Here is a 27,487-nt window from a genome sequence, read left to right on the forward strand (position 1 = left end):
AATGAGGGAAGGAGATGTTCCGTCAGTACTGGATCTAATATTCACCAGGAAAGAAGAGGAGATATTATACATCCAGTACCTTTCCCCCTTGGAAAAGAATTATCATGTCCTGTTGGAAATTAACACTTTCGCCCGGGCATGACGCAGCATTGCGTCATCCGTTTACTGTCGGTAATTCCGGGGATGACGCAGCATTGCGTCATCCACTTTAAATAATCGCCAAAAATCAGGTTTTTATCCGATTTTTGGGGGACTGGTTTTAAAATGCGCGCCGATGTCTTCCCATTTTCTTTGTTGAGCCTCGTGGCCCTCAGGCGGCTTGGCACACACCGTGGGCCCATTGTTTTCGCTCCACTGTTGTGACCAATGTCGCCTCATCTCGCGTCTCAAACGTGTGAACATTTCGGCTATTTTCCGTGGCTATATTTCTTACTGCGGCTTTAGAAACTATCTACGCTTACTCCACGATGGATAGTGATCATGAACAAGGCCCTTCCAGGAAGAAAATTGCGAAAGAAAGGCTTGAAAAGGGCGGGAATTGGGAGTGTAACTGGAAGGCATCTAAGCGCTCACTCGCGGCTAACGTGTGGCCCGTCTTCAACTCGTCGGCGGTTGGAGCGTGACCAGGTTTTTTATTTTATATGCTAATGTTCCTCTAGAGAATTCTATTGCGAACCCATTGAGACCAAAATGAAAGACCTAGGACAAAAATTGAGGTGACCAGAGTGAAAATAGTGAAAACATTTTATCGCGTTTGCGCGCTCCTGGGTAACTCGTTCGCACTTTCTCTGTTTACTGCGGGTAATTAGCCGGGCTTTTTGAGTTTATATGCATTTAGTGCTGTAGAGTATTGCGAACACAATGATACCAAATTTAATCTCGTAGGACGAGAATTAAGGTGACAAAGTTGAAGAGAGTATACACTTTTCAGAATTTACGCGCGCTCCCGTGACACCCTGGGTCCCATATCGCACAGTTGAGGGGTGGCGCGCGGGGTATGCCAAAGTGTTAAATATGCTTTGCAATATGACCTAGAAGAGAGTGGGGACATTGAAACAATTGATAAACTCAATTTCAACAGAGGACACTATAGGGAACTTAGAAAATTCTTTAATGAGTTTAACTGGACAGACTTGTTGCTAGGTCTGGACATAAATGAGATGTACAGTATGCCAAATTTTGCAAAATATACAATTAAGGCACACAAACATTCATACCAAAATAGAGATGCAGACCTAGGAAACAGGGTTGGTTCAACAGTAATTGTGAGAGGGCCAGAGAGGAAAAAAGGAAAAGGCAAGAAAATGGGTTCAATATCTGAAGAGGCCATACCCGCAAACATACAGCATTACAAACAAGCAAGAAACAATTACACAGCAGTGAGAAGAGAGGCAGAAAGGAACTTTGAGGAAGGTATAGCAGACAAATGCAAAACAGATCCAGGCCATTTTCTATAAATTCATTAAAAGCAAGCTGCATGTAAAAGATAAAATACAATTGAGAACGTTCAATTGAGAACGGGGAACAGGACTACTGAGAATGAAAAAGAAATGTGTGAAATGCTAAATGAACATTTCCAAAGTGTGTTTGGAACTGTGTTTGATCAGGAATGGGCCTGAACCAGCTGAGTGGACAGCGCTCGGGATTCGTAGACCTGAGGGTCCAGGTTCAATCCCCAGTGGAGGCAGAAACAAATGGGCATAGTTTCTTTCATCCTGATGCACCTGTTCACCTAGCAGTAAATAGGTACCTGGGAGTTAAATAGCTGGTACGGGCTGCTTCCTTGGGATGCGTAAGAAAAAGGAGGCCTGGTCAAGGACTGAGCCACAGAAACGCTAAGCCCCGAAATCATCTCATGATAACCTCAAGATAACCCATCATTTGCAGTGTCTTTTGATTGTTTCGATGTTTTGTTTTGTGTGGACTTTTTTGCTTTGCTTACTTTCTGGATGCTTTTTCCAAGTGGGTGATAACAAACCCCAATCCTCTGTACGGTACCTCTGTGAAGGGGGGACGCAACATTCTGACTTTAGTCCCAGTAAGCCAAACAGGACTCCTATGACCGATGTGGCTCTGTAGGTGGAAGTCATCTCCCTGAAGCTAGATAGATTTAGGGAGTCACCAATGGGCATTTCCAAAAATCTTTACTCGGCCTAATGAACTAGCTACAAATTTTGGTCTATGATGTCATCAAAACACACACAGTTGTTAAAACTCGATTTCAAGAGAAGACGCTATGGGGAACTTGGAAATTTTTTTCATGGGTATAATTAGACAGACTTGTTGCTAGGCAAAGAAGTAAATGAGATGTATGACAAATTTTGCAAAATATATGATGAAGGGAGCTGGTCGGCCGAGCGGACAGCACGCTGGACTTGTGATCCTGTGGTCCTGGGTTCGATCCCAGGCGCCGGCGAGAAACAATGGGCAGAGTTTCTTTCACCCTATGCCCCTGTTACCTAGCAGTAAAATAGGTACCTGGGTGTTAGTCAGCTGTCACGGGCTGCTTCCTAGGGGTGGAGGTCTGGTCGAGGACCGGGCCGCGGGGACACTAAAAAGCCCCGAAATCATCTCAAGATAGCCTCAAGGTACACAAACATTCATACCAAAACAGAGATGCAGACCTAGGAAAAAGGGTTGGTTCAACAGAAATTGCAAGAGGGCCAGAGATCAATAGACACAAGCATGGAATCATTATAGAAAGAGACCAAACCCCCAAACATACCAGCGATACAAAGATTCAAGAAACAACTACATGATAGTAAGGAAGTAAGGAGAGAGGCAGAGAGAAACTTTCAGAATGGTAAAGCAGACAAATGTAAATCAGATCCAGGCCTTTTCTATAAATTCATTAAAAGCACGCTGCAGGTAAAGGATAATATTCAGAGGTTGAAAATGGGGGACAGATACTGTACATGGAAAATGAAAAGGAAATGTGTGAAACATTAAACGAAAAGTTCCAAAGTGTGTTTGTACAAAATAAGATCTTCAGAGAACCACACACACTAAGAATTCCCGAGAACAGCATAGAGCACATAGAGGTGTCTAGAGACGAAGTGAAACAAATGCTCCTGGAGCTAAGTAAGAACAAAGCAGTTGACCCAGATGGAGTTTCCCCATGGGTTCTGAGAGAATGTGCACCTGACCTCAGCATTCCACTTCAGCTGATTTTTCAGACATCCCTGTGTACAGGAGTCATAGCAGATATGTAGAAAAAGGTTAACATAGTTCCAATCTACAAAAGTGGCAGCAGGGATGACCCCCTCAATTATGGACCTGTGTCATTGACAAGTGTAATAATCAAAATATTGGAAAAAATAATAAAAACTAAATGGGTAGAACACCAGGAGAGTAATGATATATCAGACAGTATGGTTTTCAATCTGGAAGATCCTGTGTATCGAATTTACTGAGTTTCTATGATCGAGCCACAGAGATTTTACAGGAAAGAGATGGTTGGGTTGACTGCATCTATCTGGACCTAAAAAAGGCTTGACAGAGTTCCACATAAGAGGTTGTTCTGGAAACTGGAAAATATTGGAGGGGTGACAGGTAAACTTCTAACATGGATGAAATATTTTCTGACTGATAGAAAAACGAGGGCAGTGATCAGAGGCAATGTATCGGACTGGAGAAACATCACAAGCGGAGTACCACAGGGTTCAGTTCTTGCACCAGTGATGTTTATTGTCTACATAAATGATCTACCAGATGGTATACAGAATTATATGAACATGTTTGCTGATGATGCTAAGATAAGGATAAGAAACATGGAACTTCAAGAACAAGAGGTCATAGATTGAAACTAACTAAACAAAGATGCCGAAGAAATGTAAGAAAATTCACTTTCACAAACAGAGTGGTAGACGGTTGGAGCAAGTTAAGTGAGAAGGTGGTGGAGGCTAAGACCGTCAGTAGTTTCAAAGCGTTATATGACAAAGAGTGCTGGGAAGACGGGACACCATGAGCGTCTCTCATCCTGTAACTACACTTAGGTAATTACAGTTACTCAGTCTGGAGGTTACAGTGTTCATTATTTTACAGGAAAGTCACTGTCTGAACCACCTCACTGTCTGAGATATGCTTGCTCTCTCCTTTACCTGTATACTCTATTTCACTAACTTCATCTTAAGACAAAATTTGTATCATACACACCTTATCTTTTTTACTGAAGAAACGCCCTATAGATGACTTGATTCCCTTTTTCTTAGGTTGATTGATGACACTCTTGTGAAGGGAGTCTTGACTACTGTGGTGGGAAGAGAGGGGGGAGGGTGTAGAGTGAGAGGACTCACCACCTGCACCTCTGGAGTCCCCACAAAAGACATGTTCAGTATGGTAAATCTTTTATAACACCCCGCTCTTACATTACGACCATCGTGCAGTCCTAAACACAATACTGTCAGTCCAAATTAAACAAAATTCTAGTAAAAATAAAATTGTATGGCTACTAGATATCATAATTGAAAAATTAAAAACTGAAAGCAGGCAAAGAAGCAGACATGTCAAGTAGCATATAAATTATCAAATGACTCTTGCTGCTCATTCATTAGTATTGTCTGAATATATACAACTCAAATTAAATTTATTTAGGACATGGCAATACATGCAAAAACAATTTCAAACATTTCTCAGCCATTTCCACACATGAACAAGAACAAGGAACAAGAAGCTACATTCAAGTTAAAATATAAAATTGCAAGTGATTTCTCTCAAATCTAGTAAGACATCACCCCAGATGATCGGCTGCTAATAACTTAATTAAATCAAGCTTTGAATATAATATTTGGCTGTTTCTGTTAGACCCCCGAATATCTTTTCCCTAAGCTAAACCCTGATACCACTAACTAACCTCTAGCACAACACACTAGGTCACTCAGACTCGGCCATCACCTGTCGAGAGCCATGGCCCCAATCTTGCTCCTCAACAAGAAGAATGAAGCAAGGAATTGGAGATCAACCACAAAACTGGTGAAAACACCTCAAAGCATAGGTGCAACAAGACAAGTGACTGCTTGAAGGTACATAGACACCCCTGGGGAAAACAAGGAAAATGTTGTTGCAGGGTAATATACCCCAACTGGGAAGCATCTGCCTGCCGTAAGATGGCAGGTTGGGGTTACCTCAGACACCTGATTGAAGAAGGAAACAGGGTGGGAATGGGGAACCCACTGGAAACCTACTAGGAAGGGGTATTTTAATAAATTCATTGCTTAATTTCTGTGGGACCCTTTAGGGGCTCCCCCAAGTTTACTCAAAATATTGCAACGAACTGAGTTACGACCCCCAACAGTATGAGGACCATACAAAAATGTTGTATCATGCTCACAAGACAGAGCACATTACCCACCCTGCTCAGGGATCAAAGAATACCAAAGACAGCCATAGGAAGAGGTAAGGACATAACGAACCAACCAACCCCCTCAAAATGCCAGCGAGAGGGGTTGTGTGGTCGAATGAGATGACGACTGAATAGGCAGAAAATAGTAAAAGAAGAAATTCCAGAACACGCCAAGCCACCACTCAATGCCTGTGTGAAGAAAGATGTCAATGCAGTTCCAAGAGGAGTCTGCAATCTGACACCAACAAAACAGCTGGGACAAGGTAAAGAAGCTCCACATGCAAGGAATAAAGGAAAACTGAACCCCTGAGGCTGGGTGTGGTGCACTGCTAAATCTCAGCAAGGGGTAGAACCCCAGAGGTGGGACTTATCAAGTGTTTTAATGACAGATGGTGTAACAAACACCATCAAAATCCATGAAAAGACCCACCTCTGAGGAGAGAACAGGGACAGCAAACAAGTCTTTCTTCTGGAGACATTTTGGCAAAATGGCAAACCAGCATGTATGAAGAGCTGCAAAGCAAGTGACTGTAACCCACTGAAGAGGCATGAAGAACCTGGGAAATGAAACTACAACTCCAGACAAGGCAGAGGATGAGGAAAAGACAAAGGAGATCGACACCCATCAATAACTGCCACAAGAGACTGCCTACACTACATAAGTACAGAGCCCCTCTGCCAAGTGGGTGGGTGTTACATAGGCCACTGCCCTAAGCACTGAAAGCAACTCGTGGAATTGAAAATGCAGGGCAGGGCAAAGCAGGATATGACTTCAGCCACTCAAATCGTCAAGACAGATAGGTGTGCTGGACGAATGAGAAGCATCTGGGCATAGTAAACTTTGGACCCCGACCACAAACCCTTGGGGAGGAAGAGCATAAGCAGCAACAGATCAGGAACATTCTGAATGAGACCCAAATGAGTTCTTGCCTAAAGTGTAAGGCCCCTAACACCCGCTTACAGGAGCAGGGGTCAGCATGGCAAGCAGGTCTTGAACATACACAAGTACAGAGTCTGAAGGTCTCGCACTCTACAGGTGCTGGGCTGATAACACCAGTTGGAAGAATAGAGGGACATGCTGGCTGAAACCTAAAGTGATCTGAGCTGCCATCTAATGGAAATCAGGTGCGCCTCAGATTATTTACTTCACTGCAACACTCATTTGTCTTGTTTACCTAGGGAATGCCGAATTTCATTTAAACAGTCGCTAGTTTCATTGCACCAGAGATTTCTGGCGGGTTTTACAGTTTTGTGGTTGATCTCTAATCCCTCACTTCCCTCACCTCATAGAGTGAGCTGGTTGTAGCTCCCAGAAGCTGACAGACAGATCTCAGAGGCTCAGTGTGCTGGGCTGAGGCTCTGTGGAACCAGAGCTAAGCTCGGGAAACCACCAAGTAGCTCCTTCCAGAAAAGTATGAATATATTTATAATGAAAGACAATTAAGAAAAAGCCTCCACAATGCAGATTAATATCACTTTCACATTACAATGACTAAAATGCATCACTAGTACTCTGACAGTAGACGTTCCGATGATGTTAAAACATGTCATCCAATTGCTAATCATAAACATTCATATACGTGTATAGTTTTCATTGCCATCATGCATAATCTGTTAACAGTACACATTTCTTTTTTGCACAAAATTTATATTACAACAAATAACTGAGAAAATATAAAATGATTGTAAACACTTTTTGCACTGCTCAGCAATACCATCATTACTGAGCAGCCCATGAGCTCTTCATGCACCCGGAAGCCCAGAATGTTTACAGTCGAGAACGTGCAGAGAAGCCAGACCACCAAAGTGTTAGTAGGAATAAAGGGGAAACTAAGAACAATTAAATGTTACAAACTGGGAAAATCTAAATAAAGTTGTTGTGTTGGCATGAAATATCAAATGTTACTCCACTGTATATGTCATTGAAGATGAAAACTTTGATGATGTGATCAAGTGTAACACTTTTCTTGCTAAGGATATTTCTAAATGCAGGGTAGATTGATCTGCTGGTGGCAGTTATTTCCTGGCTCTCTTTCAAGTCAAATTTCTTGAATTTCATGGCAATGACACGAAACACATATTTTTCATATTTCTAAAAATTTATGTTTCTCGACTGTTCATTTTTTTGAATATCGAGACTATGCCCTTATCCAAATTTTAGGGAGCTCTCCAGTCTAGTGTTTTACTGAAAGTCCTAGCTAATGGATAATGCAGAACATCTGTACAGTCTCTTTCAGTATCCATATTGATAAAAGCAATATGGCCAAACAAGGTATGTCTAGTTACTAAAAGTGCCTTTTATTCCTCATGGTCCAGTGACTAATATCAATGTAATCCTTCTGGCTGCTTATTGTCTTATCATCCTCTGTCTCCACTTTGGCTCAGTCTTGTAGAGCTCCTGAAACCCCTTTGTTAAGTTCCTTACACACAACCTTTTTACTTTCTGTGAGGATGCTTTGCTCACACCTCAGCCAATCCTACCATCTGTTATTGTTATTTTTCCTCTGTGTGACTAAGCAACAACATTGACTGGTGCTCTGCTTTTGCTGCTAATGTCCTTCAAATTGCTACTTCACTGTTCTCCTGACTCCAGTGCCACCCTACTCAGGTCTGTGCCAAATTCTCTATACTTTTCCAGACTTTTTTTTGATCCTGTCCTCCTCTCTCTTGCACTGACTACTGACTTGCTTTTCTTGTCAAGTTCCATCTTAAATTCAAACCCGGGCCACAAAAGTGGCAGTTCAGTTCTGTGCACATACTACCAATAATATTGCACTGTACTATATAAATAATGGAATGTTGTGTGACCCACATTATCTACGTATGAAATGTGCTTTATGAACAAAGGTACTGGACAGTATATCTCCATTAAGGGACAAGGTCATGAGGCCCTTGTACAAATATACAAGCCTTGGTGGGTTATAATGGTTTTGGCTAAGGGAGCATCCAAAGGATTAGCTCATGAGTATTTCACTATGCACAACATTAAATTTTTATAATATACAGTATTAATATTTTTATACTCAAAACTCATTACTTATAAAATATTTGTTATAAAAAAATCACAAAAGATGGTATCGATCATTTGCAGAATGATAAGGATCACTAACTTTTTAGTGACGGTGAATACTGTTCGGGTAAAACGCAAACTACTGATGCAACAAAACTGCATATACTTTGGAAGGAGTTCTGGTATGAGTCTGTCCACATGAGGAGTATATGCACTAAATATATATTGCATCCACAACATGGCCCCATTCGAGATTCAAACCTGGGTCATCAAGGTGGCAGTCCCAGTACTGAATGCACACAGTCACTGATATAGTATTATGTAATGGTATGCTGTGAAGCCCACACACATTTATTACTCAAATATGGGGTAGGCTTCATAATAGCACAGTAGATTCTTGCTTCAATGCAACTCCATTCAACAAATGATCAGAAATAAGAGAAAGATTCGCACTTCCGCTCGCGACTAACGACTAGCACTTCCACTAAATAGCAATCGGGGAAAGGGGGAGCCGGCAGATGAATGAACTGACCACCAGCACATCAGTTCAAGAACTGTAGTTATGGGCTGCCAGCTCCCGCTGGTAGTGCTAACGAATGGAAGTGCTAGTAACATGAAGGGTTGCTAGGTTTCTTTCTAGGTGAGTTATTTTGATCTTTTCAGATGTAGATTGCACAGGTTAAAGAGACAGTGGTCTGTTTTGATTCATCTACCTTTCTGGGTCTTTCCCCGGTCAATGGCAATTATGACGTACTGTACTTTAAATGTAAAGTGCTCATAGGCCATTGCTCCTTTTGCCTCTCTGAGGGGGACCAGGTTCTAGCTCCTGGTCCACAGTAGGCATAAGAACTCCTGTGACTGATTACCCCAAACTAATATAGCACATATAAGCTCGGATAACTTCTATCAGAAAAGATATTTTGTTAAGTATCTGGAACTAATTGGTCCAAGTGGGAATCCACAGAACTGTATACATTAATTTAATAAAGACCAGTTACAAGTGTTCTTGTATTAAAGTTCAATTTTTGTCAAGAATAACTTGAAAAAGAATCAACATTTAAGGAGAGTTAGTAAGAATTTTAATACTGTATGTCTATGCTAACTAGGAGCTAGTGACACTTTCTCTAGCAACAACACACTTAAAATGATTTCATATAATGTCCGAGATATTAGTTTAATTTATATAAAAATACTGTGACCATGTATGTATGTGCATACTTATATGCATGTGTAATTATCTAGGAGTGTATAAGTGTACAGTATTTACATGCACACAAAAGTAGAGAACTGTGATATTAAATCATGCCTTTACCTACAATATCACGCATATTGGCAAGTATACACTGAAAATCAATCATGCATTTCTGGGTATCTGCTGTAACGTTACAGCCCACTTATCAAACAAAAGAAAGATAATAATACCGAACTCATGAAACATACGAGTTAAAAAAAAAAAAATCTTTAATGACAATACATTTTAATGGACCAAGAAGAAGCCTAAAGTTCAGGCAATGATTGTAATGAAATCTACCTTTCTGATTAGCCCCTCAGTAGCTTGCAAGCGTTTAAACACTGGTACTACTAAGCCTTTAGACCTCTGAGAATTATGTAGGTCTACAGGATACCAGAACCAAAATTTCATTTGCTTAACAAAGCTAAGAAAGAATGGGGATCAGAGATCAATTAAAAACCGAGGAAAACTGACCAGAAAATCCAAAACAATACACACAACTACTTAAAAAAAAAATTCAATGAGGGGAAAACAATGCAGACAATAATTGGTGACAGGTGAACAACCCTAGTGACAACTTGCACAGTCATCACTTGATGGCAACCTAGGCTATTCAGAACCAATCCACCTTCTGCCTCATTCATAGGTCACCTTTCCCACACCACAAAACTCAATGACACTTCAGAAAAAAGTTGGTAATGCTTGAATTCTGTATTCAGATCATCACTGGTTGTTGTTTCCAAGAAAGCGAACCTGTTGCTAGTCTTACAGTTGAGACCAGCAACAGATCCACCAACTTTCTCAGCTTCCGTAACCACCACTGAAGACACAGATGCAGGTGCATTCACCACCACTGAAGACACAGATGCAGGTGCATTCACCACCACTGAAGGCACAGATGCAGGTGCATCTATCACCAATGAAGATGCAGACACAGACAATGGACAAAATAAGTGTATGGAGCACCACTTGGCAAATGGAATTTAATGTGAATAAATGCAATGTTGTGTAATAAGGAATAGGAGAAAATATACCACACAGAACCTACAAATTGTGTGAAGAAGAGTCTGATAGAGTGAATAAGTCTGATAGAGAGATCTATGGGTGGTTTTAGATAAAAAAATATCACCCGAGGACCACAAAGAATATTGTGCAAGGAGCCTATGCTACCTACACTCTCCAATTTCAGAAGTGCTTTTAAATACATGGATGGTGAAATACTAAAGAAAGTGTTCACGAACTCTGAGACTAAAGCTGGAATATGCAGCTGTTGTATGGTGCCCATATCTCAAGAAGCACATCAACAAACTGGAAAAGATGCAAAGACATGCAACTAAATGACTTCCATAACTAAAAGACAAGAGCTATAAGGAGAGGTTAGAGGTATTAAGTGTGCCAAAGCTAGAAGAAAAAGAGGTATGATCACTACGCCCAAAATAGGAATGAGAATTGACGAAATTGATAAGGAAGAATTCTTGAGACCTGGAACTTCAAGAACAAGAGGTCACAGATTTAAGGAAACTAAACAAAGCTGTTAAAGAAATGAGAGAATTCACTTTCACAAACAGAGTGGTAGAAGGTTGGAAAGAGTTAAATGAGAAGGTGGTAGAGGTCAAAACCATGAGTAGTTTCAAACCGTTATATGACAGTGCTGGGAAGACAGGACACCATGAGCGCATCTCTCATCCTGTAACTACACTTATGTAATTACACTTAGGTCATTACACACAAACACACAAATTTACCTGGTACAACACATGCATAAGCATTCAGCTTACTACAACTTCCCATCAACAAGCCTTGCATTGGCACCAAAGTTCTAAGCACAACCTGGAAATGAAACGGTTCGAAAGGTGTTGACTCAAGAGGAATTTGAACCCCCTCAAAAAAAGAGAGAGCTCTCATGGAGCAATGGAAATGCATACCAACAGCAAGGGAGAGAAATCTGAACTAAAAAGTCAGACCAACATAACAGCTACAGAAGATGCTATATGGATGGCATAAACAGTTGGGAAGAGTAAAGTGTCAAGTAAAACAATGGCCACTTATGGAACCAATGTTCCATATAAACCAACACTACTTCCAAAACCAATGAGGTCTCAGTGGAGACATACAGCCAAACATTATCGGGCACATGACTGAGGCAGATGGTAGAGCTGCCCCGTGGACACCTAGAGGGTCTGGACTGCCATCTAATACCATCTGGCCATCTTGCCAACTATTATTTGAATGTTTTTATTTCATATCTTTCTTTTAAGCATTGGACTGTTTTGTCTTGCTTTGTTTCTTCTTGGTTTTCCTCAGCTTGTGTGTCAATGTCTGATACCTCATTCTCCTCTCACCTCATTGAGTGAACTAGATTCTGATTTGTTATTGTCCTGCTTAAGTACAAGCAACTTTGTATAATTTGAAAGCAGCACTTAAACTCCATGGAATTACTGATTGGCCCAGTCCAGAAAAGATAACAATCAGTACAAAATATTGTACTGCATTGTATTAAGAACTTTAAAAATTGGTATAATTCAGAACCAAATGCAACACGCATTTTTTTTCTTAAAGCAAATGAGCTGCAGTTTTCTTCAGCACAGAACTGGTGAATATCACAAACTTTTCTTCTAGATGATCATTCTTCTAAAGCTAAAGAAACTGATATCCCAGAAGGAGACATCTACAAAATAATATAACAGAAGTCTAACAATCAGTATTAATATAAAAAGATGACTCATTTTGTAGCAATAATTTTATGTACCACATATAAGTTGCGCATGTCAATGAGCTCTATAAAGTAAACAAATAAATAATAAATAAATACTAAGATCATGCTCATTGCAAAGCTGTAAATATCTAATATGCATTATTGAACAGGGAACTGCTGAAACTCCTCTGGAATACAACTGTAATATTTCACAAGATGACGAAGACCTGTAAAGCAGAAATCGGGTAAGAAGGAAGAATCGGTGAAAAATCTGCAAAGTGAACTGACATTACACCACCCATGCAGGAAATTGGAGTACTGTATTTTATATTTCCTTTTATTATACTTTCTCCCACAGTGTTGCAAGATGGCAGCCTCTACGTCATGTGGATTAGGAGAAATATGATTAAGGAACAATAAGTTGAGCAGCTGTAAGTGCACCAGGTGTTAACAGCACCTCAGCACAGGACCAAGTGATTCAACTTATAGGTACAAAGGAATGCATATCCAAAGTATTGTCACCTAAGCTATGGAGCGCCATAAAATACATACTAAACTACATACATATTTGTAATGTCTAATATCGGCAAACCTCTCATGTTACTCCAGTTTTCCACATACAGATTCCCTTATCATTAAAACTACTGTATCAAGTTTTAACAATGTGTCTATATTACATTAAGAATTAATTATGAAAGTAAATATGTGAAATATTTTGAGTTTTCAAACAATTAAATGAATGAATCCACTTTTTACAACCGCTGTGAAATTCAACACAAGGCTAACAAAGCCAAGCTACACAAGAAAGCATGGATGAAGCTATGAGTGTAACATGCATCAAAGCAGAGAACAAAACAGGCAAGGGAGGAAGGGGACAAATATCATGACCCTGTTTGTGATGAAGGATGAGACAATGAATGAAACTCATTACAGCAAAAGGGAATCACTGACCTGAATTAAGGTAAATAAAATTTTTACATTACAAAATGAAATACAAAAAACACTTCAAGTACCGCACTGCAAATTAGTTCTCAATGATAGATATTTGTTTCATTCAAACATTTTCTACATTCATGAAAATCTCAATGAAGAACCTGATGATAAACTGCATGTTTAAACATCACACTATGATAGAGACAACTAGATTTCTATCTATTTTTCTCTTGCTCAACTTCCTCTATTTTTCTATGCATCCATAATTCATCTTTTCTGGATTCATTTTTTTGTATACAGTGGTACCTCGACTTATGAATTTAATCCGTTCCCAGAGACGGTTCATAACCTAAAAATTCGTAAACCGAAGCGAATTTTCCCATAAGAAATAATGTAAATTGAATTAATCCGTTCCACGCTCCCAAAAATATTAACTTCAAAGTAAATTTTATACCTAATTCACCCAAATCTTTAGCACTAAAGTATGTACAAGTTGTTGCTTATCTTTATTGATGAATCTTGTTGGTGTATGGAAGATAGTGAGGAGGGGGGGGGGGGGGGGCAGGAGGAGAGGTGTTAGTGTTTAGAAGGGGAGTCCCCCTTCCATTATAACATCAGGCAGTGATGACTTCTCTGGGGTACTCTCCTACGTTTTACAGGAGTACCACTAGGACCTGGTTGTGGCTCACTGCTTGCTTGTCTTACTGTTTGATCTGTCTGAAGACACTTGTTTTTCCCTACATTTTAACACTTGTCTGTAGTGAGACATCACATTGTCATTTAAAAGGTCAATGCAACAGCCTGCTACAGCTTTATCTGGGCGAGTTTTTCAACAAAACTTTGCAGTTCTTCCCATACAGTACTTCACACATTTTCTTAATGAGGAAGGGACATCCTCTACTGCCTCTACTCAACTATTTTCTCAGGTTGAACCTTACCACTGACTTTCTTGGGACCCATGGCGATATATATAATAATTATAACTTTCATGTTCAAATACCCAAAAATCCAAAAAACACTGAAATTCTTTAAAAATATTTCAGACGCGATTGTCACTAGGCGGGGGAGGCCTAAGCCTGGTAAAATGAGACGTGGTTACCGTGCCACCACAAACTAGGTCAGCCACATGCATATCAACAAACTTTGTTACCCGAGGCAAAGTTTGTAACCCGATTTGGATTTTACAAAGAAATTGGGCTCGTAACCCAAAAAGTTTGTAAAGAGGGGTATTCGTAAGCCGAGGTGTCACTGTATATATTTTGATTCTTGCTTCAAGCAAGTGGCAGTTCCTTCAAAGACAAAGCACGAGTTGTCGGCTAAGAAAATCACACTCAATGTAGGAAATGTAAAAATGATTATTTGCAATGTAGTAAACATAGCAATGAGCATATGTTTAGGAACAAATACAAAACATTCCATTAGAGATTTACCAATACATATACAATACTGTATAGAATAATGTTTGCAATCTTGGGGAATTTTTTTTTTTACACTTGGATGTGTAATAAGAGGCACTGTGTAGAATAATGTTAGGAATGCTTGAGGAAAAATAGAACCTGTCCTGGCAATTTTTTTTTTTTACATAGGATGATTAAAGCAAACTTCCTTGATAAATCAGGATAATTCAATGAACAACACTGCATTAAAGTACAGTAATTTAAAATTTTAATAAAAATAATATAATTGAAGAATTGAAGTATAAATGCTATAGGAAAGCAAGATAAGAGAATACTAGAATCAAACCCCAGTGAAGTAACAGCCCAACTGACACTCACGCCACCTCTCATTCCACCCTCATACTTATTCTTGGTATTATCATTCCACCATGTTTATTATATTTTATAATTCTTGAAAGTTTAAAAAAATCTTATATAATATGGTTCAAATTACTTTCCTGTGTCAATTTGGATTGTACAAACTAATACCACATACACTAAGGATGCTGGTTTACATCCTATAAACCATTTAATGTTATTCTGAAAGGCAACCCCCAATGTCTGTACACTAACATTGGCACACTTGACCAGACCATCAACCGGTTGGCTTGGTCAGAGACCGGGTCACAGCACACTGATCTTCAGAACCCCTGAAGGAGCTAAGTTGTACTTAGTATTGAACAGGAAAGATAGTAGTGAACTGTCTTTCATTTGACATTCAGTTTATAATAGTATTAATGAATTTGGTATTAGAAAAGCCAAAAAGTAATAAATTACCACAGAAAGCAGGATGCTTAGCAATCATTACTCTTCTGGAAGTACCTTCAGTATCACTCCAATCAGTGACTGAATTGCCTCTGCCAAAATTCAAGAGTTGAATGTAATCGAACAACCTTTTCTGGTGGGCTCCCAGTAGCTTCTCATCGTTAACTAACATCAGCAAGCCTTAGCTCCACAAGACCTCAGATCCATCTATCAGCTACTGGGAGCCAGGACCAGAGTCTGACTCACTCTACAAGGTGAAGAGAGCAGGAAGTCAGAGATTAACCACAAAATTGGGAAACCCACCAGAAAGGCTTGGTGCAATAAAACAAATGACTGCTTGAAAGAAATTACACACCCTTAGGGAACAACAAATTACCATTGCTGCAGGGTGAATACTCTAACAGTGAAATGCCTGACTGCCCCCAGATGGCAGCTGGGTATGTCATCAAACCCTGGTTAAAGGCCAAGCCTTAGAAAGGGAGAAAAGTTGACATAATAGGTGTCTGTTCCTAGTTGGGTCCAGGTTGTCCCCCACACACACATCATCCAAGGATGTATTTTTGCACTTACACCCTCAAATCTGCTGCCATCCATTCTTTTCTGGCATCAGATTCCAGAATGTAAACATTTTCAGAAGCTGGAATGAGAGCAGAGGGCAAAATGGCAAGGGTAGGATTCAACAAGCATTTGTGCACCTACTAACAAACCTGTTCAGCTTTTCTGAATTTCCGGCGACTTTATTTACATTTATTGAACAGTTTATGAGCATTGAAGTTCCTAATCAAATGTTATTAATGTTATAAACAGCCTCTTAGAGCACTGAAGCTCATAAACTCTTTAATGAACATAAACAAAGCTGCCAAAGATTGAGAAAAGATGTGTTAGTTTCTAAGTACAGAACAGTACTTGCATAACTGCTTGGTGAATCAGACCCCCTGTTCAGAAACCAATGCCTTCTTTATCTTGGGGAAGGAACAGAGAAAGGAATGCAATAAATGCTTCTGGTTGGAAGGGGGTGGTGCCAGTGACAGTCACATCCAGAAATGGAGGTCGGGGCTGGCTGCGATGGGGATGGGCAACAATAGCAACAGCCATGTGGACAGGTGGAGTCCCAAAATACAGAAGGGTAGGGGCAAGGGTAGAGTGGAAATGGAGCCTAGAATGCCCCCAATGGCTTTGAAAATGGACAGAGGAAGACAGAGGCAGGGATTTGGATATTGAGAGTGAGGTCAAGTGAGGTATTCCCTTCAGCAGACTGTGGAGGGGTAGGAGAATGGGGTGCACCTGTTAAGGTCTCAGCAGCATGGACTTGGAAACGGTTCTGAAGCCAGAGATCTGGAAGGGAGTGGAGACGGAGGTTCCTGATAAGCAGTGCAAGCATAAGTAACAAACATTGTAGGGGCTCAGGAGCCCAAAGTAGTGCCTCACCTAAGAAAAAGTAATGCTGTCCTTATGCTTGACTTTAAGAATGCACTGTTCCATCTTATAGTGAACATAGGACTGTGAGAACTCAGGATGGTTACCACCATAATTCTTCAGCAAACTGATTGGATCAAGAAATATATTTTACAAGGATGGATTTGCCACAGAATGGGCAAAAGATCAGTTCCAAATACAAGTTGAAGATCCATGGCAAAACTTCCAATAAGTATTGCACTGGCACAGGGAAGGTGACAGAACGTTTGAATCTCCTGAGGACAACCGAGGTCAGGAGGATACAACTGTCAAAAGTAATTTTTGCACTGTAGTAAATAAAGGGTTAGTATGCTTATTCCAGGGAAGAAGGAAGGGGGGGGGATTAAGCACTAAAGTATTCTGACAAAGCAGCAGATAATACCCAACTCGCCTTGCATTATTTTGGCAGTTTGGCAGAAAACACAGAGGATATGATATACTGTACTGTGATATTCTGACATTTTTGCAAAAATTTAATAATTCATAAATTTTGGCATTACAGTATTTTGAAGTTAGTTCAATTATGGAGAGCAGAGAAATGATATTCGACTTCACCCATATTCCCAATGGCTTGATATAAAACCCAATCTGGTTAATAAATACCCAGGCAAAGAGAGAAGACATCTTTTTATCTTGGTCTTTGGTAGTGACACAAATCACAAATTTAGGCTGATTCATAAATACTTTCCAGCCCCTGCACTAAGGTTGAAAAATTTTCCCTTTGCTGGAAAAATCAAGCCTTGAATGTAATGAAACATCCCTTTCTGGGCAGGCCCTTGGTTCTTCCAGAGCTTGAGAGCTGGCACTGCTAAGTGTGCATTTTATTTATGCTCCCTTTCATACATAACCATGTTAAAGGAATAGAATGCATCAACTGTGGATACACGTCTCTCTGAAGAGTGGAGAGCCAGTGTACCAGGCCTCCTGAGACAAACAGGACTACAAGGAACCAGGATCAGGGCCTAGTTATCTCAAAGAGGTGAGGAAAATACTGCAATCAGAGATTGACCCAGAAACCAAGGAAAACCCATCTAGAAATTCCAGGCAAAACTTAAACCACTGCTTTTAAACAAAAAATTAAATGAGGAAAACAATAAAAAATACTATAATAGTTGACAAATGATGAAAATCCTTATCCTGCTGTCACCAGGCAGCATGATAAGCCACCGGGGTCTCAACTAGCTACTTGTCTCAGTCACAAATCACATGTAAGGAGCCACAAATCCCAAGAGAGTGAGCGAGAGGGAGGAAAACAGCATAGCAGGAATGGAGATCTACCGAGAGACTGCCCAGAAAGGGATGACCATTACAACAATTTCTGGGCTGATCCTTTTGGTAGCTCCCTTGAGCTTACTCACAGTGGTGTCTAATGGATGGAGTCTTTGCTGAAAGAAAACTCAAAATTAAAAGATTACAAGAAGACAGTAATGGGCTTGCCTGTGAGAGAAATTAGCAGAAGACTAGAGCATGGGAAAGAAGAAAGCTACCCCCTAGGCCCAGAGAATGATGTAAGACGAAACAGCCAAGAACCTTGCAATGACAGCCAAGACAAAATAAGAAAGGAGCACCACATACAGTAGATGAAAAGGCAAACTTTGGCAAAACCAAACAAGACCAACAACAGCCACAGCCAGTAGGCATCACTGTCCAAATAGCAAGCCGAGATAAACCATAAAATGAAGTAAAACTCGCCACCAAATGTCACAAATCCAACAGAAAACAAAACAAAGAACCCGAAAGGGAAAATATACTCAGACAAACTCCTAGGAAGAAAATCCAGAAAACCTGGAAGAAACAAGAGAACAACAGTCCTGCTGGAAAGCACCCAGGGATACACCCCAAATAACCAGCGTTGAATGTAATAAAATGCCATTTTCTGGGCGAGCCCCAGAGGTTCCCTGAAACTATCCGAATTGATATGTGCTATATTAGTTTGGGGTCATCAGTCACAGAAGTCATTACGCCTACCGGGATCCTTGAGCTGGTACCTGGCTTCCTCAGAGGTGCAGGGAGCAATGGCCTATGAGCACTGTACATTTAAAGTATGTCGTAATTGCCATCGATCAGGAAAGCACCTAGAAAAATAGGCAAAAGAAAATGGTCCAAAATCTAGTGAAAATTGCGACCTATGTCTGAATATACCAGAAGACCTTTGCCAGAAAGAAAAAGAAGCAACATTTCATCCAGCAAGCACTCCTGTGCGTTAGCACTACGCCACCGGCTTCCAACCCCGAAGGGGGAAGGGATGAGGGGAAGCCAGCTCAGGTGAGCCAGCAGCCTACCACTTAAGTTCTTGAATGATGAAGACCACCGACCTGAGGGAGGGAGGGTGTCAGGGAGCCTCCGGGGGCTCGTCCAGAAAATGGGGTTTCATTACATTCAACACTGGTTTTTTGTGGGAAGCTTCATCGGCTCCCTGAAACCAACTACCCACAGATTGGTTAAAAAACAGGGACTGGGAGGTGGCAGCACCACAGGTCTCGAGGCGAAAAAGAGACTATCAGCTGTGACAGTCTCCCCAATGCAACACGAGGCCGGAGAGGGGCCCTAGACGTTCACGAGATACCTGGCGGCTGGCACCATGTACGACCTCCAAAACCCCTGTGCCCGAATGTCGACCTAAGACGTACTACCAAAGAAAGCAGTAAGAGCAACATACTACCTCAAATCACAGGCACAAGGGCAGACCACAGACCAGCTACACATAAGTACACCACGAACAACCCGAGACACATGTGCCCTGGAACAAGGAACCATGGAAACCAGATCCACCCAGAGCAGAACCTAACCAAGCCTCCATAACCAACAGACCCCTCTGGAAGCCAGTCATCACATTCTTTGCCAGAAAGGAAGGGGGAGGCTGTAAATGAACAAAACTACAACCAGGACCAAACGAACAGAACACCCAACGCCGGAGAAAAGCATGAAGCACCCTAACTCGACCCACAGAGACCAATGCCAACAAAAACAAGGCTTTCTCTAAGCAATTCCGAACAGAAGGAGTCTCGACAAACTGAGGAGAAAAGAAAAAAAAAGGAAAGAACCCGGTCCAAAGACCAAGACGGCTCAAGTGGCGCATGAACAGGCCAATGCCAATACCAGATACCAGTTGTGGGCCTTAATTCAATGCTTTGCAACATCACAACAGTTACCCCTTTACATCCCAGCATCATTAGCAGCTTTAAACAAAATAAATAATTTATTTGCTTCGTCAAAGGCACCCGAGAATGTGCGAGCAGCAGCGGGAACACACCATGTGGTTTTCTCGTTAATCAAACGAGTGGTCGCCAATCGAGACAAATTGTCGGCGATCGGTGCTCTTGTTATTCAAAATGCTCATAAATTGAGGAGTTTGTCACTCAAGGTTCCACTATATTCTAAATATATGAAAATGAAGATCATATGCTGTTTTGAGAGCATAATAACACCAAATGAACCTACTCTGCAAGCCTGGCCTGAGACCAAGCTTGACTTGTGAGAGCTTGATTCAACTGTTGCTTGAACCAACAGCCAGACCAGTTGGTCCAGCACTTCTTGAAGAAAACTACTTAGTTTTCTGTTGAAGATGTCCACAGTTGTTCCAGCAATATTTCTTATTCTCGCTGGGAGGATGTTGAACAACCGTGGACCTCTGTTGTTTATACAGTGTAGTCTGATTGTGCCTATGGCACCCCTGCTCTTACCTGGTTCTATTTTGGTATTTTCTTCCATATTGTTTACTCCAGTATGTTGTTATTTAACTATCCAGATTTGTGACCTAGCTCTAGTAATTTCCACATGTATCTTATTTGATATCTCTCTGGTCTCATATCCGACAAAACCGAGGTAATACAGCACAGAAGTGCAACAGTCTCGTACACAAGACAAGACTGCCCCGGGAACACAAGCTTTGCAGACATGACCACCACCCACAATTCCTCAGGGGAATGGACAGTGTAGAAAAAGATGGATGAATCAATATGATTGGTACACCCACAATGGGACACAGGTGGAAGCCGAGTACCCAAAGGAGCCACAGACATCAGAAAGAATTTGGCCAGTAGCAGAGGAGTAAGGATAGGGAATGTAGGAGGCAGTTGTTGTCGTCATCGTGGACTTTGTCGCTAAGTGACAAAGTCCTCAAATGGGAGCGAGTCCCAAACGCCCCAGAAAAAATAACCCTGAAACACAAGGGTAGTACTTACGGAATACCTAGGGAAGATCACCCTAGGCGTATGCTGCTCCACATACAATAAGACACCTGGCCACCACACCACACACACTGCTGGTACAGCCACACAGGGCAAAATCCAGAACCAGAACTTGAGGCCAGAGGTTACCGAGCTGACCACAGCACATCAGTTCAAGAGCTGGAGTGGTGGGCTGCCACTCCACTGCTATCAACAGGTTCGCTGCTGGCTCCCCCTCCCCCCAGCCCCCCCATCCTGGGGGAAAATGGAGGGGGTATATCACTAATAAGTTTGAGTGCTTGTTGAATGAAATGTTGCTTGTTTGTTTTGTTTCTGGGGGGGTCCTTCTGCTATGTTTGGACGTAGGTCAAAATTTTCATCAGAATATGGTCTGTTTTGTTTTGCCTATCTTTCTGGGTGCTTCCCCAGTCAATGGCAATTACAACATACTTTAAATGTAAAGTGCTCATAGGCCGTTGCTCCCTGTGCCTCTCTGAGGAAGCCATGTTTTGGCTTGTGGTTCCAGGTAGGCATAAGGACTCCTGTGACTGATGACCCCAAACTGGACATTGACCGAGATTGAACACTAGAGCTATGTATGGGATGCAAAAGGTTTGGAAATGAACACTCCAAACCAGGAGGTTTTCCTTCCAGGGTATCACTGGTGTGCAAACCCACTGCTGGAAAGGAACAACTGAGCTCAAGATCAGAACCCTGCTGTTTCCACTGAAACTGAAAGAGATGGTGGCCAAAGCATATACAAACCCCGTGCCAACTGTGAATGAGGCAAAGAACAAATAAAACCTGATACAATACCCAGCAAACCTGGAAAGACACTAAGAAAGCAAGATTGAGAGCATATGACCGGAGAATGCATTAGAAAGCCAAGAACACCCAAGAAGGACAAGAGGGTGTTCAACACACAAGTGTGAAAAAAGACAAAATCCCCTTTGGAGGAAGACATCCATCCCCAGTTGAAATGGGCAGCTAAAATGGGCAACCAAGATAAACAATTGATGTCAGGTGTACACACTCCAAAGAGAAAGGGGCAACAGTCCTAAGAATTCAGGGCTCACAACCTGGGAAACTGAGACACCCAGACTAGAGGCTGGGACAAATACACAGCTTGGAACAAGGGCACCAAGCCCACAACAGGGTAGACAGTCCCAACCCTAACTGAGCAACCCAGATTCTAGCTCTGGTTCCTGGTAGGCCTGTGTGTCTCAGGGGCCTGGTGAGATCTGAAGGCTTAGCAGTGCCAAAATTTAACCTCAGGAAGGCTACTGATGGAGCCAGCCCAGAAAGAGCCTGACTTTTAGCTTCACTTGAATAAAGTGCAGTGTTACATCCAAGAATAGATCCCTACAACTTCAAACAAAATTTAAGTGGAAATCTTTCAGATGCAGAAGGGTTGGATACATAACCAAGGAGCAAGTTTAGAAAACAATAAGGAACCTGCTCAACTACCACTACAATACACCTGTCTACTGTGTCAGTATCATTGAAGTAGTGACATAATAGATAAACTATCACTACAGGACTAACATATAGGACTACCTATAAGGTGGGTGCTATGAGAATAAGGCAGAGGGGAAAATGTGGCGAACTGTTTCTGTGCATGCCACTCTAAGGCACATAGGCATGAGAGTGAATGTGGGAAGGGTGAGCACAGACTATGATGAATAACCTGAGCATGGGGCTGGAGAGAAGGCTGCAGTTTGATGGGTTGTGGGCCTGACCAGGGGTGCCAACACTGGGTCTGTGGAGATACCAGTCCACCACTGGGTTAGTAGTGCACACATCACAAGTAAGCTTAACTCTCTTAAATGCAAGTGATATCAAAAGCATGCATCCATGCACACACAACCTTTTATATATTTAAGAAAAACTTGCATGGTCATTCACTCAATTCATTAAAAGTCCACATTCACATCACAAATCACTCTAGTAAATTCCAAAATGGTAGCAGATATTTATCATTTATTTGATGATCATAAATCACCTGCTCACTAAAATTACTATGGCAAATGAAGCAACAATACTATTACCAAGTATCATCTTTAAATTTGACCACTTTTAACTGGGTAGAGTATGAGGTAAACCTGATGGCACACCTTGCTCCTCCACACAATCCTCAACCACTTCTAACTGGGTAGAGTATGAGGTAAACCTGATGGCACACCTTGCTCCTCCACACAATCCTCAACCACTTCTAACTGGGTAGAGTATGAGGTAAACCTAATGATACTTGCTCCTCCACACAATCTTCGTGTGCTTCTTGAGGTTATCTTGAGATGATTTCGGGGCTTATTGTCCCCGCGGCCCGGTCCTCGACCAGGCCTCCACCCCCAAGAAGCAGCCCGTGACAGCTGACTAACTCCCAGGTACCTATTTACTGCTAGGTAACAGGGGCATCAGGGTGAAAGAAACTCTGCCCACTTTCTCGCCAGCGACCGGGATCGAACCCCAGCACCACAGGATCACGCGTCCAGTGTTCTGTCCGCTCAGCCACCGGCTCCCTTATGCATGTTTATCGCCTATCCTCTTCCAGCTATAGTAATCAATTTAGCTTTTAACGTTACTAACATTACTTCCGTGTGTCGTTTGTATTACTAGTATTATTATTTCTAAATTATTAAAATGTTAATTTTTTACTTTTATTATTATTTTAATTAATGTTATTCTTTTCTGACGTGTCACACTCAGTTACTCATTAAGGTATGACCCACTGTGCTGAACGACCAGAAGCACACACTTAGACAGGCTAGCATACTGGCACCACACGTAACTTTTTAAATGTTTCTGTAGGGTCATTCAAAATGCCTGAGAATCATTGGAGAAAATAAAAATCCAACCCAGAATGACTACAGTTCATTCATAAAAACTGAAAGCCCATCTGTACCTTTCTTTGTCATCACTAGTGACTGCCAAATGACGGCTTTTAGTAACTACTTGGTTCTCTGTAGAGCTGGGGCCAGATTCACGAAACAGTTATTAAAGTACTTATGAACGTGTATATCTTTCCTCAATCTTTGACGGCTTTGGTTACATTTATTAAACAGTTTACAAGCATGAAAAACATCCCAATCAACTGTTGTTATTGTTATAAACAGGCTCCTGGTGCTTCGGAGCTCATTATCTGTTTAATAATTGTAAACAAAGCCTCCAAAGATTGAGATAAAATGGATAGGTTCGTAAGCACTTGCGTAACTGCTTCGCGAATCTGGTCCCTGGTTAGTGAAAAGAGGTCCAAATGGTTCTGGCTCCAGGAGCAAATGAGTGAGTTAAGGTCAGAATATGCAGCATACTACCTTGTGGGAGATGAAGAAAAATTATGATGAGAGGTTCGCTTAAAAAATTAGTCGAGTAGTTACTATAGAAAATGGATATTTTTTTTTACTTTCTTGGCCTCCATTCACCCACAAGCATCACTTGATTAGGACAATAATATAAAATGCTAATCAATCTTCCAATCAATCAACAATCAATTACTATTGTCAATCAATACAAATTCTGTATAGATGCCTTTTAATACGAATACATTACAGTATATCTTTCTGGAGGGGCCAAACAGTGTAACCTTGCAGCTAGCCACAATGAGATGGCTCCATACGAGTCACATCAGCCCTAGGAGCCCTTAATTGCCTACCAGAGACCAGAGCAAAAACCTGGCTTCCTCACAGAGGCACAGGAAGCCTCTGTGAGCTTACTCTCCAGGGTAAGCCTCCAGATTCTCTGGCTGTTGCCCTTCCTCTGGCCCTCGTCTTTTCTAGTCAGTGTCATATTTGGGCATTGAGGAAAGGTGCTTCTGCACTGGATTTTTAAACAAGCCTTTTAATGGTTTGCCTCTTTGATAGTGCTGTGGTGGGATGTGGGACTTTTTGCCAGCTGCTGGTCACATCTTGCATGCACTTTCTAGGTGGTCCCCCAGACCTACAGTAAAGTTGGTACACTCCTCCTCCTCTAGCTTCAAGGGGTTCTGGGTCAGGAGTCTTTCCCCACAGGTCTATTCAGTCATCGTGACTTAGTTGGGCTGGTATGGTCAAGTCAACCGCCTCTCTTCAGTAGGTGTCCCAGTTGTTCCATGTCTCCAAGCAGGATTGGGAACAACTGTTCCTTGGGTTGGGGTTTATGATTGGTGATCACTTGCCTTTGTAGGATTGTTGAGTGGGTCCCCCCCCCCCCTCCTTATAGTGCACAGTATGGTGCTGCAGTGTGGAAAGCCCTGTAGAGGGGCCCTCTTCCTCCAGTACCTTTTCTCCAGTCCTATTCTGACTGCTCTGTCTAGTGGTTCATTGTCTAAATTGGGAGAGGGTCACTTGGTCCTTTTCTCTTTGAATCTGAACTCTTATGAGTAGCTTGTCTTTAAGGTTCTTTGTGCTTGGTTCACCACACAGTGTAACATTCTTACTGGATCTCTCTAATTTCTGTCCCAGTTCCAAATCAATGATGTGTCTTAGTGTTGGCTCTGAGGTATTTGATTGCCCTGAGGTAGGCATCTTTGCATCAGCCTGGAACCAGCAGCTTCTGTCTTGAGTAGTTCTGTTCCCCAATTATGAGGCTCTAGTGGAGGATGCCTTTTGGCTGGACTGATAGAGATAGGTGCTCATTTAGCTCCTTCTGGGTATGCTGTTATTTTAAGTGTTGTCCAAACTAGAGACTTACAAGGACAGGGTGATCCTTCTGGTTCCTTGGCGACTAGTTCAGCCTTGGTTTCTGGCTCTTTTGGCGTGTCCAAATCCAGGCATTTTTCTGCAGCTCTGCGTCTTTCAGCAGATCAGTCCGGAGATGTTCCTTGCTGGTTTGACTTTCTCTTCCAACCTTTGCATCTAGATACCTGGTTGATGCCTGGTTGATGGGGTTCTGGGAGTTGTTCTACTCCCCAAGCCCGGCCCGAGGCCAGGCTCGACTTGTGAGAGTTTGGTCCACTAGGCTGTTGCTTGGAGCGGCCCGCAGGCCCACATACCCACCACAGCCCGGTTGGTCCAGCACTCCTTGGAGGAATAAATCTAGTTTCCTCTTGAAGATGTCCACGGTTGTTCCAGCAATATTTCTTATGCTTGCTGAGTCTAGAGTTTTTCATGCTTGTCTATCACCATTTTTATGGTAATTACCTAAGTGTAATTACCTAAGTGTAGTTACAGGATGAGAGCTACGCTCGTGGTGTCCCGTCTTCACAGCACTCTGTCATATAACGCTTTGAAACTACTGACGGTCTTGGCCTCCACCACCTTCTCACTTAACTTGTTCCAACCGTCTACCACTCTATTTGCGAAGGTGAATTTTCTTATATTTCTTCGGCATCTGTGTTTAGCTAGTTTAAATCTATGACCTCTTGTTCTTGAAGTTCCAGGTCTCAGGAAGTCTTCCCTGTAGATTTTATCAATTCCTGTTACTATTTTGTACGTAGTGATCATATCACCTCTTTTTCTTCTGTCTTCTAGTTTTGGCATATTTAATGCTTCTAACCTCTCCTCGTAGCTCTTGCCCTTCAGTTCTGGGAGCCACTTAGTAGCATGTCTTTGCACCTTTTCCAGTTTGTTGATGTGCTTCTTAAGATATGGGCACCACACAACAGCTGCATATTCTAGCTTTGGCCTAACAAAAGTCATGAACAATTTCTTTAGTATATCGCCATCCATGTATTTAAATGCAATTCTGAAGTTAGAAAGCATTGCATAGGCTCCTTGCACAATATTCTTTATGTGGTCCTCAGGTGATAGTTTTCTATCTAGTACCACTCCTAGATCTCTTTCTTTATCAGTATTCTTTAAAGATTTCTCACATAATATATAGGTTGTGTGGGGTCTATGTTCTCCTATTCCACATTCCATAACATGACATTTATTAACATTAAATTCCATTTGCCAAGTGGTGCTCCATATACTTATTTTGTCCAGGTCTTCTTGAAGGGCATGACAATCATCTAAATTTCTTATCCTTCCTATTATCTTAGCATCATCAGCAAACATGTTCATATAATTCTGTATACCAACTGGTAGATCATTTATGTAGACAATAAACATCACTGGTGCAAGAACTGAACCCTGTGGTACTCCACTTGTGACATTTCTCCATTCCGATACATTGCCTCTGATTACTGCCCTCATTTTTCTATCAGTCAGAAAATTTTTCATCCATGATAGAAGCTTACCTGTCACCCCTCCAATATTTTCCAGTTTCCAGAACAACCTCTTATGTGGAACTCTGTCGAAAGCCTTTTTTAGGTCCAGATAGATGCAGTCAACCCAACCATCTCTTTCCTGTAATATCTCTGTGGCTCGATCATAGAAACTGAGTAAATTCAATACACAGGATCTTCCAGATCGAAAACCATACTGTCTGTCTGATATTATATCATTTCTCTCCAGGTGTTCTACCCATTTAGTTTTGATTAGCTTTTCCAATACTTTCACTATTACACTTGTCAATGATACAGGTCTATAATTGAG

At 41.5% G+C, this 27,487-nt stretch overlaps 1 protein-coding gene across 10 annotated transcripts in view; it reads right to left on the reverse strand.

Annotated features, from left to right (window-relative positions):
* Positions 1 to 27,487, reverse strand: part of Liprin-alpha (PTPRF interacting protein alpha) — a 339,563-nt gene that overhangs the window by 60,293 nt on the left and 251,783 nt on the right. For 6 of the 10 annotated variants that reach the window (XM_045757948.2, XM_045757940.2, XM_069306679.1 and 3 more), the window contains 2 exons: positions 22,723 to 22,794; positions 4,156 to 4,306 (listed from right to left, as the gene is read on the reverse strand). In XM_045757948.2, the coding sequence (XP_045613904.2) occupies positions 4,156 to 4,306; positions 22,723 to 22,794 (223 nt within the window). The remainder of the gene's footprint in view (positions 1 to 4,155; positions 4,307 to 22,722; positions 22,795 to 27,487) is intronic. The other 4 variants (XM_069306681.1, XM_069306683.1, XM_069306676.1 and 1 more) reach the window with 3 other exon arrangements.

Source organism: Procambarus clarkii, chromosome 58 (assembly GCF_040958095.1).
Source record: "Procambarus clarkii isolate CNS0578487 chromosome 58, FALCON_Pclarkii_2.0, whole genome shotgun sequence".
In the NCBI taxonomy this organism is placed as follows: domain Eukaryota; kingdom Metazoa; phylum Arthropoda; class Malacostraca; order Decapoda; family Cambaridae; genus Procambarus; species Procambarus clarkii.